The sequence below is a fragment of the Hippocampus bargibanti genome, linkage group LG06 (assembly GCF_051943395.1).
Source record: "Hippocampus bargibanti isolate YZ-2025 linkage group LG06, ASM5194339v1, whole genome shotgun sequence".
NCBI classification, from domain to species: domain Eukaryota; kingdom Metazoa; phylum Chordata; class Actinopteri; order Syngnathiformes; family Syngnathidae; genus Hippocampus; species Hippocampus bargibanti.
In genome coordinates this window covers 24,981,994-24,996,533 of record NC_142739.1, presented here as the reverse complement: position 1 = coordinate 24,996,533, position 14,540 = coordinate 24,981,994, and the positions used below count along the sequence as shown (strand labels likewise).

Genomic DNA, 14,540 nt, shown 5'->3' with positions numbered 1-14,540 from the left:
AAGTCAAACAATTCCCTTTTTCTCTTTCTGTCTTTCACCTCTTGATCACCGTTAGCACTTTAGCACGTAGCCTTTGGGTTCAAAAGTGATGAAACAAAATGTGATCACTCAAATGGTGAGATGTATTTTTTTGCCAGTAAAGTTTGATGTTCCGGATCACAGTTTCTCTCTGGATTTTAAATTTTCAAATGTACATTTGGTGTACAAACTCACTTGGAGCCATGTTGGGAGCACGATGAGGCTGAGTGCACAGAACGAAACACTAAGAAAGGAGCCATTGTGTCTCTGGACACTTGACCAGACTGGAGCCATGTATGGATGGACGCCAGTTGACAAGAGAAAAATGTTGGCAGAAAACAAGTAGAATGGTACATTGGAAAAAAAAAATGTTTGCCCTTTCATGTGTGGAAAAAATCTGTTCACCAGAAATGCAGGGCTGGTCAAAAAAATGCTGCATTTTCTTTTTTGATAATTACAATACAAGACGATACATATTGATTTATATAAAAGTCCAAGATGGCGCCCGAGTAGGCAGCCATCGTCATTTTGAGTTGTTGTGCGTCACTGATACAGATTATTTTTCGGCATTTTTGGGCCACGACATTGATCAAGGAGACTGTTGAGCGGTTGCGCCTTTTTGGCAGCACACATATGCCAGCACTGTTTTTGATTTGGGAGGAATGTCAATGCCCTTTGACTGTCATCACCGGATAGCCATATGGGTGCATGGCTTGAGGAGCCCGCAGAGCGCCAATGAGTATGTGGAACTGTCGCGGCTTGGGATTGAAACGGATTTATGTGGGACAGGAGATGTGAGACAATCACTTTTCGTCAATGGATGTTACAGCTTTGTTTGCTTTCAACATTTGGCTGGTAGCAGATGTGCACATTTCACTACGACAACCCTGATCCACTGGTGAAAATGACGCTCTGATCCTCTCCTCTTTCATCTAGAACTGATTCATACAACATAGTGTGCAGAAAGTGCTTAAGATTGAATAGCTGTGTCTGTACTGTCTTTTTTGTTATGTAGTTTTCTTGTTCATTTGACTTCAAGATGGCGTCGCAAGAGTAGCTGCCTTTACAGCAGCTCGTGTATGTTTTTCTACTTCTTCCTTTCCTTTCCTCTTACTTTCATCACTTTGCTGCTGTGAAATGTAAATTTCTCCACTGCAAGACTAATCCAATCCAATATAGTGCTTTAACAATAGCTGAAGCAGTAACAAAGCGCTTAACATGGAAAACCATATAATTGCAACGTTTTGTTTCATAAAACTAGACCCCCCCCCCCTCAAAACACATTAAAATCCTCTGATTATTAGGGTATATTGTGGGTTATGTATACACACATTTGAAATGACAAAAAAAATATTACATCGGTTTGGATAATAATACATACAGTAAAGTCTCGTTATATCGATATTGGATATATCGATAGTCCCGGTTATATCGATACTATTTCTATGCACGCACTGAGAAAATTACATGCAAACAGGGTCGGATATATCGATAGTCCCGGTTATATCGATATTTTTTCGGACTCCCTTGAATATCGATATAACGAGACTTTACTGTATTTTAAAATGGTTTAATTTACAATATTCATGAAAAAAATGTAATGTCCCCATAAGATAACATTTATCAGATACTAATGATTCATTGGGTTCCTCTACAACAGCACTTTTTTTCCCTACGCCAAGTGTTTGTGGTCCTTTATGTGGATTGTTCTCAGAATTTTGGCGCGCTAGTTGTCAGCGCTATTTGACTTGTTGCCACTTGAAAACTACGGGGGGAGCAATTGTAGCTGATGTACATGAGAATAAGGAGAAAGCTTCTCTAATTGTCCATTTTTTAAAGTGATCTGTTGTTTTTTTGTTGTTTTATGTTAAAGGGTCTAGAAAGTGCTATTACAGACGCTCCACAACTTACGAACGAGATACGTGAATGGTTGTTCGTAAGGTGAATTTGTTTGTAAGTTGCTTCAGTGCTATCGTTTGTATGAAATATGTTTAAGGCTTATACTATAAGTATTGTGGTGTATACAAAGCACCACAAGTATGTTTAAGGTTTATATACGGTAATATGTTTAAGGCTTGTATAAGTAACCTGTATTGGTTTGTACAGAAAAATAAACATTTGATAAAATATATAAAGATATGTACATGTACAACTGGAGAGAAGACGACATATGTTCCTACAAAAATGTTTGTATGTACCATTGTTCGTAACTCAAATGTTCGTAAGTAGGGGAGCGTCTGTATAAGTAACGCTGTATCGTATTGCAGCAAAACTGTATGGCATTGTATCAATTAAGCTCATAGCAGATATGCGCAACATCATGCACGCTGTGATCGTGACGTCTTTGTTTCACTAATGAAAGGAGACTTTGTTTCTCTCCTCTTTTGCCGATAACTGCTTCAAACTATTTGTTTGAATAGTACAATTGTGTAATTGTTCGAGTTTTAGCTTGTGTCCTGTTGAGTGATTTTTAAACTAAATCTTGCAAAGTACGAAATGTCTCGAGAAGTGTTAAACGCACATGTATTTAACATTTCATCAAAGCTAAGTAATTGCAGGCGACCAAAATACTCCCCTTCATCCCAAATAAAAACTTTTCACAAATTATTGCAGATAATCATAAATGAGAGTTCTTACCTCATTAGACAGAAGTGATGGATTCATGGGTGTGAGACAGTGCCGTCCTCCTCTTCATCACCTTCTCACTCTCTCTCTCTCTCTCTCAATGTGACGTCACCTAGTCCGCCCCTTTAAATGGCCCTACTCACAGTTTTTGCTGCATTTGTATGAAAAACTACAAAAATCTGTTGCTAAAGAAAATTTGAGAATATAAAACATTTCAGGTAAAATTTGAACTGTCCAAGTGTGGTAATGGTGCTGAGCAGTAAAAGGGAAAAGTAAAATGACTTACCCTCATGAATGAAGAGGAATGTTGAAGTCAAATTCATCCATCATACTTTTTAGAAGAAAATTTTTTAATCATCATACTGTATACAAGCATAAAAAAATTATGAGTTACACATGATGCAAATGACAGACATTGTGACAGAATGACAAAAAAAAAAACTGTTACATTAAATGTCATTTGGCTTTTCTATAAAAATAAGTGGGGAATTGATTAAAACCCTAATAATTTTTTTTAATGGGAAAATTAAATTTCGTTTTATGGCTGTTGCCCAGTCCCACTGTCAAACAAGGATAATCCTGTGACTGCAAAGCCGCTTATTAATGAAATGTATTATTATTATTATTATTATTAAAAAATACAGCTGTACACCAGGAAAAACAAAACACTAAAATAAACTCAAGCTACACACTTACCAATTTTAAACAATATACATATTTTGTATTTAAAATTGTATAATATACAATTGCCGGGTAAAAGTTACCTGTTGTACAGTAAAATTGAAATGAGCCACCGCAGAGCCAATTCGCTTCATTTTGCCCCCTCCTTGTATAAACTGTACCATTCATAAAACACATAAATATCCAAAGACTATCTCAAACACAGTCAGATTTTACCCTTTGGAGAAATAAATCTTTTGAACTTACGAGCCACATTTTACACACAAAAAACAACAACACCGTATTATTCCAAAATAAGGGATATTAAAATGTTTATGCAAACCCGTTTTTTAAAGTACAAATAATATAAAATGGACATTATGTTTACACAATTTATATTTTATTTGATTTGTTGGGAGTATTCTACACACAAATGTCCGGATAACTAAAGCTAAGTATAAAAACGCCTGCAGCGATGGCGCCCTCTAGTGGCCGAAAAGACCACCAAGCATAAAAATGGGCAAGCAGGGCAGAAGAACATTTACATGGTCAGCTCTACATGTTTTAAAAATTTGAGAAATTCATATAGAAAGCACCACAGTACATATAAAAAGGGTTCTAAAAATGTCTGGTAAAAATCCCTCTAAAATGATATTGCAATTAATTAAAACCATGCAAGTAAAAACTAACATCTACACTTTTGTACAGTTGAAGGCACTTGTGGCAGCCACAATGTTTCATAATGCACAGCAAATTACACTTTGTGCATTTCTCACACACTCATGTACATTTATATTCAATTTGCAACAAGGTTTCGAAGGCATGTTAAAAAAAAGATTCAACATAGCTAATGAGTGTAATAAAAACTGTACAAAAGCAAGATTTACTTGTTTTTTTTTTGTTTGTTTGTTTGTTTTGTGTGGCAAAGGCACTTCCCGTTGTGAAGGCATCACACCACCAGGCTCTCTCGGCTCACTGCTCCATTCTGTAAGGGGGGAAAAAATTATGCGATAAAAACACAAACTTGGTAAAAAAAAAACATACTTTTTTTAATGGCGAAATCTGAAAGAGGAGCTCTGGAATTCACCCCAAAGTGGTTACTTGAAAACAAAATGGATGACTTGGGACAGGGGTCCTTGAGTAACTTGGGATCCTCTTATTATGCCAATGGGAATAACTGCAAACTTTTTTATTAACTCACTCGCTGCCATTCCCAAATTTACTTTTTCTTGCAGGGGGTGCCGATAAAGCTCTGGTCAGACTTCTGCCAATGTTTTTCCCTTCCACAAGGGGGCAGCTTTAGCCCTTTGTCCGTGTTAGAGCTTTGTTACAGCATTGGCTGTTGTTCAGGCGCTATATAAATCAATATGTATGTATTGAACTTTGTACCGCTGCCCCCATTTTGATAATAATATTAATAATAACAATAATACATTTCCTTTTAAGCGCCTTTCAAAGCTCTCAAGGTCAGATAACTCCAGCCCCATATAACTTCGAAATTAACTTTTTTTCTGGTGAAAGAAGAGACTCTCAGGTTTCTAACGCTTTACTGAATGTTTATGAAGTCGTAAAACTCAATATTCTGTGGGTCTTGCAATTTGAGTCAAAACGACAAAAACCCTGGCACCGGAGTGGACACAGTTTTGCACATCGTCTGGCAGTGAATGAGTTAAACTTCCGAACTTAGGGTGCAACAGAGTAAATTTTGTTGGTCCTCACCTTGCGCAGGTTGTTTTTCTTAGACGTCGTGCTCTCGTCGTCGCTGTATGGCGGTGGTAGAGCGCTGGGTCCCGCAGGCGGGTTCAGAGGTAGCGGCGGAGGTCCCCGGGAGGGCGGTGCCCTGCCTCGGTCAGAACGTTCCCCGTCACTCTCCAATCGGTCTCGGCTGCGAGCCCTCTGCTGCTCCCCCAGCCTCTTCCTCTCCATGGCCTCTCTCAGGAAGCTGTCGTCGTAGTCGTCTCTTCTGTCGCGACCGCCGACCGGTCGGCGATCCCTCTCCATGTCCATCAGATCGTCGCGACTGCGGCTTCGTCGGCCCGGAAGGGCACCATAACCTCCTCCACCTGCCTCTCTTCGGTAGTCATCCGGGGAGTAGTCGCGGCGTCTGCGGTCGTCTCGGTCATAGCCAGCGCGGCCGCCGCTGCTCCATTCGTCATCAGAACTGAAGAGTGGTAAGTTTCAACATGTTAATCACTCATTTAAAATATGATTCGTTTGGTTGATTCGTTAGGCGGGGGATTCGTCTGATTCGTTCGTCGATTCATTTGTTGATTCATTTGTTGAATAATTTTAGCGGATTAATGAGTCATTTGTGATTTTTTTATACGGCTTATATACTTACATTTTGGGGAAATCAACAGAAACGCCACAAACATTAAAAATTCAAAGCCATTTACAATTTTCTATGACTCACCCTCTCCTGCCACGGCGCTCATCCGGACGTCGGGATGGCGGATAGTCGTCGCGGCCATAGCGACGTCCGATGTCATCCAGGTTTTCCATGGAGCGGGCCCGAGTCCGGTCACCCATGTAGCCTCGACGCGGGGGCTCACCCGGGTGACGGTGCACGTGTTGCGACACGCTGCTGATGGTGCTCATGCCCTCGTCGTCGTCGTACACGGTGGACAGCGCCGGAGGTTGCGGTCGAGCGCCGCGGGATCGCGGGTCGGCGGTGTCATGGAGCGATGTCACCTCGCTTACGTTGTCCACTGAGAAAAAGCCACAAGAAATTAACTTTAAACCGACAAACACTTGGTTCAAATCATCTTGAAGGTCAACATTTAACGAGATGCAATTTTAATATTAAGGATGCAGCATTACTCCATCGATTAATTGTATCAAAAAAATGTTATTGCATCAATAAATGTTCTTATCCTGTGACTGTAAAGTGTCTTTGAGAGTTATGAAAGGCACTTATAAATAAAATGTATTATTATTACTATAAATAACAAAATATGTAAGGTTATTGTTATCAACTTGGGATTTCCATCTTCACATTCCATCCTAAAATAGGAAGTGATGCGGGAGCCAGCGAATTGCATTATAGACTTGATGTTGTACAATATTAGCACTAAAGAATATCCATACAAAGCCTGCTTTCATCACTTTTTTTCATAATTGAATTACACGAGTTGACTATTTGACCAATCGTTTTATATCTTCATAATTTATTGCCCATTGCGATCCGAAGACGTCAAAATAAACATAAAAACATCCGTGTCATCCATCTTCTAATTGTGTGCATGCCGAGTGACTCACGGCGGTTGTGGTTGGCGGGTCGGGACGGATCCAGGTTGGCCAACTCTCGCTCCATGTAGTAAATGGCGCGAGTGGCGTTGCCTTCAGGGTCCACCTGGATGCGATATCCGCTCCGAGCTGGAGGCGACGACAGTAGTTGATGAAATGAAAAATAGCCCAGAGCAGTTCAAGAAAAAAATATAACTAATTTTCGCCATCTTCGATGTGAGCTATTCACTTTGTCTTTCTATTGACTTACTATGGTCGCCAGTGCCGCCATCTTGGTCATGCAGCAGAGGCACTTGAGAACCTTGACCCACTACATGCAAAGAGCAAAATTCCAAATTAAAGACAAAACAGAAATTACTTTCAATATCATCGTGTCATGATGAAAAAAAGAAATATGAAATGTGTTTTTTTGTGGATTTTGGATGAAAGAAAAGTGCGTATTTCTCTCCATCGAAAACGGTAGTGTCACGCAACCACTAATTGTTTCAGAGAAGGTAATTGCAACAACATGGGAATGACCAACTGCCACTTGGACCTGATATGCCTGAAGCTCAAGTGAACCATCTTTAAAAGAGGACAGAGGAAGTCACTGGCAGTGGTGGGATCGTTACACCTTGCTGAAGTGGAGAAAGCTAACAGGAAGCCGAAATGAGAAATGTCGGGCAGCACGGACCAACTAAACTCAACAGGAGAACTCTGAAGAGGCTCAGGGAAGCCAGGAGCGACAGTTTCCCCAAGAAGATGCTGTTCTCTTTTTCTATGAGGCGTCAGACAGTTGTCCGACTTCAACGGACAGTTAGGATAGCAGAAAAAATAATTGGCACCGCCCTACCCACTCTTGAGGACTTGCACCCTGCCAGAATGAAGACAAGGGCCCACCACATTTTCCAGGGACTCCCCTCAGTCAGGCGCGACCGATCCATGCACACCGACCCTCGAATATCCAGGCCAACAAACCATCCTCCGGCATATGGGTTACCTACCAAATGCACAACCTCTGCAGTTTCCTAATGTAAGTCAAGCTGCAAATGATTGTGGAGAAGATGAAGATGCAAGAATGGTGGTCACCACAAGAGCTGCAACTAAACATGAATCTGAGGCTGAAGAGGAATGGACAAGAGAAGACCAGGATGAAACTCCTGTCATTAGTTCATATGAAAATGATGATGAGGTTTATGAGAAAGTTCCTCAAGGTGCAACAAAGTGAACAGGAACCTGAGGAAGGTGGAGTTGATAGTCAAAAGGAGACTCCGGCCACAGGAGGAACTGAGTGAGAACGCTGCAGAAGTTGAGATAAATGAAGAGGTTTCTGAAACCGCCAAAGTTGAAGCTACAGGCGAAGTGACAGACTCGAATAAAGGGGAACCTGAAGGGGAAGAAGAGACTCTTACCTAAAGCCCAGCTGAGAATGAGGATGTAGTTGATACAGAGCAACATTCTGAAGAAGAGATAAGATGATGTGAAAATGTTGCTGGCACCACTGCAGTTAAAAACGCAGCACAAGAAGAGGCCAGTGTGTCCGCCGCCGAAGACTCAAGACAGAAAAGTTGGTAGCGAAGAGGAGACTTTTGCTACAAGTGGAACTGAGAATGAGGATGCACCTACTGACGATCAGGTTGCTCCAAGTAGATGAAATGACCACTGATTGTTTTCCTGAAATCGTCAAAAATGATGATGCTCGAGAGGCAGACACGAGTTAGCCTGAATCAGAGAAGCACAAGGCGAGCAATCTAAAGAAGAGGAAGAAGGAACCGAAAAAACAAATCATGAGAAAAAGTAAAAGAATAAAACTTGGATTAACGAGAACATTGTTGCCTAAAATGAAAAAAGGCGGATCAAGACACAAAGGTGACAAAAAAAAGCCAAGAATGAAAATAAAAATGAAGTTCATGACATTATTATTATTATTAAAAATAATAATAATAATAATAATAATAATAATAATAATAATAATAATAATACATTTTATTTCTAAGCGCCTTTCAAAACTCTCAAGGACACTTTACAGTCGGGATAAGAACTATTTTTGTGTGCGGGTGAGCAGCGGCAGCCATTTGAACCAGCGTTCACTCAACCCGGAAGTAACACAACAACAAAGTTATGAAAAGAAGAGGAAAGGAAAGATAGAAGTATAAAAACAAAATGCAAAACACAGGAGCTGCTGGTAAGGCAGCCACTCCACCTTGAAGTAAAAAAAAAACTAAATAAATAATATGACAACACAAAGACAGTCATTCATTCTTCAGCACTTGCTGTACCCTCTTTGTGACATGAAGCAATTCGAGATGAAAGAGAGGATCAAAGCATCCTTTTCAGCAGTGCATCAGGGACGTCATGATGCTGTGCATCCATTGACAAGATTTGCCCAGATCTCCTATCTCACATTAATGGTTCTCACGTAAGTGATGGCAGCACAGTCATCAAAAAGACGCTAAAAAGAAATGGAGTGTTTTAAGACAAAACCGAAGAATGTACTAAAGACAAGAAAGAATCAACAAAATATGACGCCACTTGAAATTGCCATGGTAGGAAATATGTTATTTGATTATTTGTCGAGAATGTCTGAACTTGGGGTGGAGGGGGTGAATGATGTCATGATGTCAAAAGAAATGTGAAATAATGTTGCTTTTTTGTTGATTTTGGATGGGAGAAAGGTGCACATTTCTTTCTCTCCACTAATTGTCTGCTGAAAACCCTCATCTGTTGCAATTTCAAGTGAAGAAAACTCGAAATCTCCTTCCTGGGTCTGGCGGAATTAACTTTTTATCCTTTTCCCACCGGGCTTGCTGCCTCGCCGCCTAACACATGGGTTTATTTTTTCCCCCCCTCTCACCGGAGCTGGTGCCGTCAAATTCGCGTCCGTAGCCGTTCTGTGAGGGCGGGACGCCGACACCGTTGGGACGAGGGAGCAGCGGCATGGCGGGTTGATGGAGGAGCGGCCCGCTGTAGGCCGGCTGGGCGTACATACTCGGGGCGTACACGGTGGTGGCGTACTGGTTGACCATGCCTTTCTTCACGGCCTTACCCGCCTCGTACACTGCGGCACAAAAGAGATGATAAACTCATTTCATCAAGAATGCCCTACACGAATGTATAGATTGTATATTCCCACTTGTGCAACCACGGTGCTCTTATTTGAATTGCACTTTTCCCAGCTACATAAATACTTCCTGGACTATTTCAATCAGAGTAAACAAAAATTCAAGTACTCACGTGCACGCGGGCAGCAGCATCGATCGGGGCAGCAGGGGCAACTGACGTAGCAGCAGCACGTGTGCGGACAACACTGACACCAGCAGATGCCGATCAGCAACAGGAGCAGGAGGAAGCCCAACACCACTACCACCACCAGCAGCCAATCTGGACATACAAAAAAATAAATACAAAATTTTAAACAGTAAATAGGAACCATTTTGACCAATTATGTCAGCTCAAACTGCTGTTTGGAACCATAAGTAATGACCCAATTAACTAATTAACTCCTTCATTGCCATTCCCGAATTTATTCGAGAATTGAAAATATGACGTGGAGCGACATTCCCGAAGTTTTGGTTTTTCTCATTTGGGTGCCGATAAAGCACTGGTCATAGATTAATGAAAAGCAGTTAGCAGGGGACAGTGTGAGTGAGGGTATTATCGCCGAGAAAGCGCGGCAACTTCACTCGGATATCATCAAGAGGCAACCTGGACGTTTGTCATCCATTGACAACTACCATCACAAAGGCAAATAAAAACAACTTTATTATACAGAACAGTTTATTTCTTTAATTACAATACAATAGCACATTTATTATACATACAATAAGGCATATTTTGTGTAGTTTTTAGGCTTATTTAGTAGAAAATTATGTTTTATGGGGACCTTGGGACAGATTATTCTTATTTTAATGGTTTCTGATGGGAAATACATTTTTGGAAGACAAACTTTTCGCCTTACACACACTTTCTGGGAATCAATTAAGTTCATAGGCTGAGGTATCACTGTAATTGTTTTTTTTCTGTTGAAAGAAGAGAGTCTAAGGCACTGGTTCTTAACCTGGGTTCGATCGAACCCTAGGGGTTCGTTCGGTGAGTCGGTCTCAGGGGTTCGGTGGATCCTCCGCTACAGAGGTCCACCCCTCAGTCTAGACAGCAGTGAGTAGGCACAATCATTGGAAGAAGGGTTCGGTGAATGAGTATATGAAACTGGTGGGGTTCGGTGCCTCCAACAAGATTAAGAACCACTGGTCTAAGGTTGCTAATGCTGTATTGAATGTTTATGGAGTCCTAAACTCAATATTCTGTTGGGTCATACAATCTGAGTGACTGACAAAAACCCCGGCACTGGAGTGGACACATTTTTGCACATCGTCTGGCAATAAATGAGTTACAGTAAAGTCTCGTTATATCGATATTCAAGGGAGTCTGAAAAAATATCGATATAACCAGGACTATCGATATATCCGACCCTGTTTGCATGTAATTTTCTCCGTGCGTGCATAGAAATAGTATCGATATAACCGGGACTATCGATATATCCGATATCGATATAACGAGACTTTACTGTAATTAGTTAAAAATTATCTAATAATTAAATAAATGACATTGGTAGAGAAATTGATACAAGTAGCTTCCAGTTCAGGGTGTACCCCTCCCACCTCCCATTGTTTGAAGACAGACACCGGCCATCCTGAACATGCCAAAAATTTCATATAGTCTGATACATTTTAGAGTAGCAACTTATGAGAGACATTTTCATCTCCACCTGCGTTTACCCCCCCAACAGTCTTGCCACATGGTTGATTTCCATGTAGCCAGTCACACGTGGAACAAAAAGAAACCTTTTCAGAATTACTGAAATTTTACATTACGACAACATTGCTTACTTTTGGATTTCAGTTCATTTGTGCCTATCGCGATTCAAGGGAGTGTGTGTATGTTTTTGTTTTTATCTGTGCATTACCTCTCGACCATCTGTATCAGCTTTGGATAGTGGAAAACACACATTGTGACAAACTGTATGAAGCAGCGTTATTAGAGGGACAGCTCCCATTTGACAAAATCCAACCTCACCCTTTCATTTTGTGAAAAACACATGACCTACTACATCACACTTTGCTGCGGTGAGCAGAGGCAAACATGCAACATTTTATATGTCCCGAGAATCACAAGGCTCATAGTCAAAAGTCGGCTTTCTGACCTGGGATAAACAATATTTCTGCCGACAAACTGGCTGAGCCTGTTCATGTGAGGCATGACACAACTAGAGCGGTGTAAAGGTAAACAAAATAAAGTGGGAAAAGGAATTGCGAGAGAGTATCACGGTATCATTTAAGAAAGATGACATAGATGATTGCGGAAAGCTTGAAAAAATGTAATGAGGGCGAGAAGATTTTTATTTTCCGACGTCTATTTCGGCCTTGTTCTCTGTAAAAGAAAAATACGCATTTGGTCACGTCAATCATTTTAACGCATTCACTGCCATTCCCGAATTTAGTGGATAATTGAAAATTGTGACGTGAAGCGCCATCCCTGAATTTCTTCCGGTTTTTGGGTTTTCTTGCAGGGGGTGCCGATAAAGCGCTGGTCAGACCTCTAGCAATATTTTTTCCCTCCCACGAGAAGGCAGCATTAGGCTGTTGTCCATGTTAGCGCCTTGTTACAGCTTCAGCTGTTGTTAAAGCGCTATATAAATATGTACAGTATGTATTGTATTTTGTACATTGCACATCGTCTGGCAGTGAATTACTTAAAATGTGGATAACATTTCCTTTCTTTCCATTACGAAATATTTTTTTTGTTAATTCACATTAAAATTTGTGATCCTTTACTATCACAAACTCCTACTTGTGCGTCAACAGTTTTTTTATTGTTCCTCATTTTTAAAAACACCGATTTAAGATATTTTAATATCAATTGCAGCATTACTTTTTGACTGACGATGTAGTAGCACTCAAACCAATAACACTAAGAGGGTTTTTGTACTACCTTCCATAACCAGTAAGTCAATGCCGGGCAGCAGGTCAGTAGTATCTGACTTTCTCTCTGCGAAAGAAAGATAAAGCCACAATTACTAGATCGTGAGCGCCTGCCAATACGGAGTTTTAGCTATAAAACACGACAACAACGTGTTTTATCCGTAAATCCGAACGCTTTGTGAGTTTCTGTGACGCTTGATTAATTTTCTCCTGTAAGTGTATTTTGGTCGGAGTAAAGCAAAGGGGAAGAGAAGGCCAGAAGTAAGAAGCGGTTGTTTGACGTTTACCCAAGACAATTAGCTCGGTGTAGTCCTCGCCATTGCCCGAGAGGTCCTGTGAGGAGACGACAGAGCACACGTAGACGCCACTGTCACCCCACGCCGTCTGAGCAATGTTGAGTTCAGCATCTGGCAGGGAAGGACACAAGGAAAAAAAGTTGAGTGCAGCATGGAAGTCCATGAAAAGGTGTCTTCAGCCGTCATCTGTACTTCTTTGGTGTCGGACGTTTCGCTCCTCATCCGAAGAGCTTCGTCAGAACTAAAGTTATGCGGGTACTCACTGTTGATGATGCTGATCTTGCGTCCTTGATAATTGCTCCCCAACGTTACGGCGCTTCCCTGCTTTGAGGCCACGATGCGCACAGTGCGCTGGCTGTCGGCGCACTCAATGTTGGGGTCATAATTAGGGTTATTTTGCGACAAGATGTTGTCGGCACTGCTGGGGTTGAGCGCGGCCTGCACCGGGTCGCGGCAGTACGACTTGTAGCGCCACGTGATCACCGGTGGCTGAGTGGCGGTGGTCTGGAAGTTGCAGGTGAGCGTGACAGGCTGGAACAGGATGACCACATAGCGCTTCACCGGGCTGGTCACTGACACAGCTATGGCTGACTCTAGAATGACATGAAATAAAAAGGATATGTCGTAGGTTTTTGAGACAGTGGCGGTCTGAATAAAACCAGAAGTGTCCACCTTCTAATGTCACATTGTTGATTTCTTTCTAGTATCACCACGAGCAAGAGATGAGTCACCTGTTTTGTCATCTTTTCATACTCAGAGTAATTACGCTTAAAAAAACATATTACTCATTAGCAAGTTGGCCTCTTGCTTCTACTAACGGGTGGAAAGCCCAGAGTGTATAAAAATAAGCGAGACACCAAGACAATTAATGCACTTTAAATCATTATAAAGTTCCTGTTTCTGACCACCTAAAATGTTTCCGAGAGAGTTAAAAAAAATATGCTAACTGGTAATAAATGATATCAACAAAGAGCTACCATTTAACGAGAATTTGGAATGGAGATAGAATGTTAGGAAGGTGAGTGAGGGGAAGGTCAGAAACGTTGTACATACACTGGTTTGGTTACACAACAAATATGAATAACATGTTCAAAATTACTTTGGTTCCATTATTTTATTGTGAAGGGACTTTGTGGTACACCCTGTATTTTGTTTAAATAGTTGATGTATTAGATAGGGACCTGACCGAAGATACGATATAACTGCAAGAAATAAAACACCAATACCACAACAAGAAGGTAAAAAAGTCAATGTGGGCTTCAAATGACATGAGTTGTTTTACAACTGAATTAAGAGACGTGCGCCATTTTGTACACCGAAACTGTATTCAACTTTTTTTTAGTTGAACGCAATACTTAAGCTGACATTTCACTTTCTAAAAGCTCCTTCAAACCTCTTGTTATCTGTAGTGGGTTGAAAAAATCCCAAACTGCCATTAAAAATAAGTTAATTATCCAATTTGTGCCAAACAAAAAAACCTGAGACGAAAGAACATGTCCACCGTCTGAGGCGGAAGCGGGCCCACCCAGTTTAAGCGAAGAAAACTCTTTCTTACCTGTCGCCAGAGTTGCGGCGATAAATAACACCCAAAATATCTTCATTGTGCCGCCGTTTAGCGCTGATCACTCGAGAAAGTTTCTTAATCACAAATTGATCCGAAAAACTAATTTACATCGTGCTCGAAACGTAAAAACTCCCACTTGCTAGGAGCGTCAATTCCATTTTGTGACGTCTCCAG

At 41.1% G+C, this 14,540-nt stretch overlaps 2 protein-coding genes across 6 annotated transcripts in view; both read right to left on the bottom strand.

Moving 5' to 3' along the window:
- Nucleotides 1-2,785, bottom strand: part of mag (myelin associated glycoprotein) — a 28,644-nt gene extending 25,859 nt beyond the window's left edge. For 3 of the 4 annotated variants that reach the window (XM_088998454.1, XM_088998452.1, XM_088998453.1), the window contains exon 1: nucleotides 2,656-2,785. The gene's annotated coding sequence lies outside the window, so the exon portion shown is untranslated. The remainder of the gene's footprint in view (nucleotides 1-2,655) is intronic. The other variant, XM_088998455.1, reaches the window with a different exon arrangement.
- Nucleotides 2,786-4,162: 1,377 nt separating this feature from the next.
- On the bottom strand, nucleotides 4,163-14,540 carry lsr (lipolysis stimulated lipoprotein receptor). Of its 2 annotated transcripts, XM_088998456.1 has the most exons (11): nucleotides 14,358-14,540; nucleotides 13,066-13,395; nucleotides 12,794-12,913; nucleotides 12,517-12,573; nucleotides 9,763-9,909; nucleotides 9,383-9,586; nucleotides 6,800-6,859; nucleotides 6,562-6,678; nucleotides 5,717-6,011; nucleotides 5,023-5,464; nucleotides 4,163-4,288 (listed from the first exon to the last, which is right to left on the bottom strand). In XM_088998456.1, exons 1-11 carry the CDS (start codon nucleotides 14,401-14,403, stop codon nucleotides 4,253-4,255), a joined length of 1,854 nt encoding a protein of 617 aa, XP_088854582.1. In that variant the 5' UTR covers nucleotides 14,404-14,540; the 3' UTR covers nucleotides 4,163-4,252. The 2 variants fall into 2 exon arrangements, with proteins under 2 accessions (XP_088854582.1, XP_088854583.1); XM_088998457.1 differs by lacking the exon at nucleotides 12,517-12,573.

What these genes read in the sequence shown, in the direction of transcription:
- lsr (XM_088998456.1), bottom strand. Translation starts at nt 14,403, where the DNA reads ATGAAGATATTTTGGGTGTTATTTATCGCCGCAACTCTGGCGACAG. An exon ending in ATTTGACGGCACCAGCTCCG is followed by an intron (nt 6,860 to 9,382) that starts GTGAGAGGGGGG and finishes CTTTGCATGTAG; the next exon opens with TGGGTCAAGGTTCTCAAGTG. An exon ending in AGAAAAACAACCTGCGCAAG is followed by an intron (nt 4,289 to 5,022) that starts GTGAGGACCAAC and finishes CCCCCCTTACAG; the next exon opens with AATGGAGCAGTGAGCCGAGA.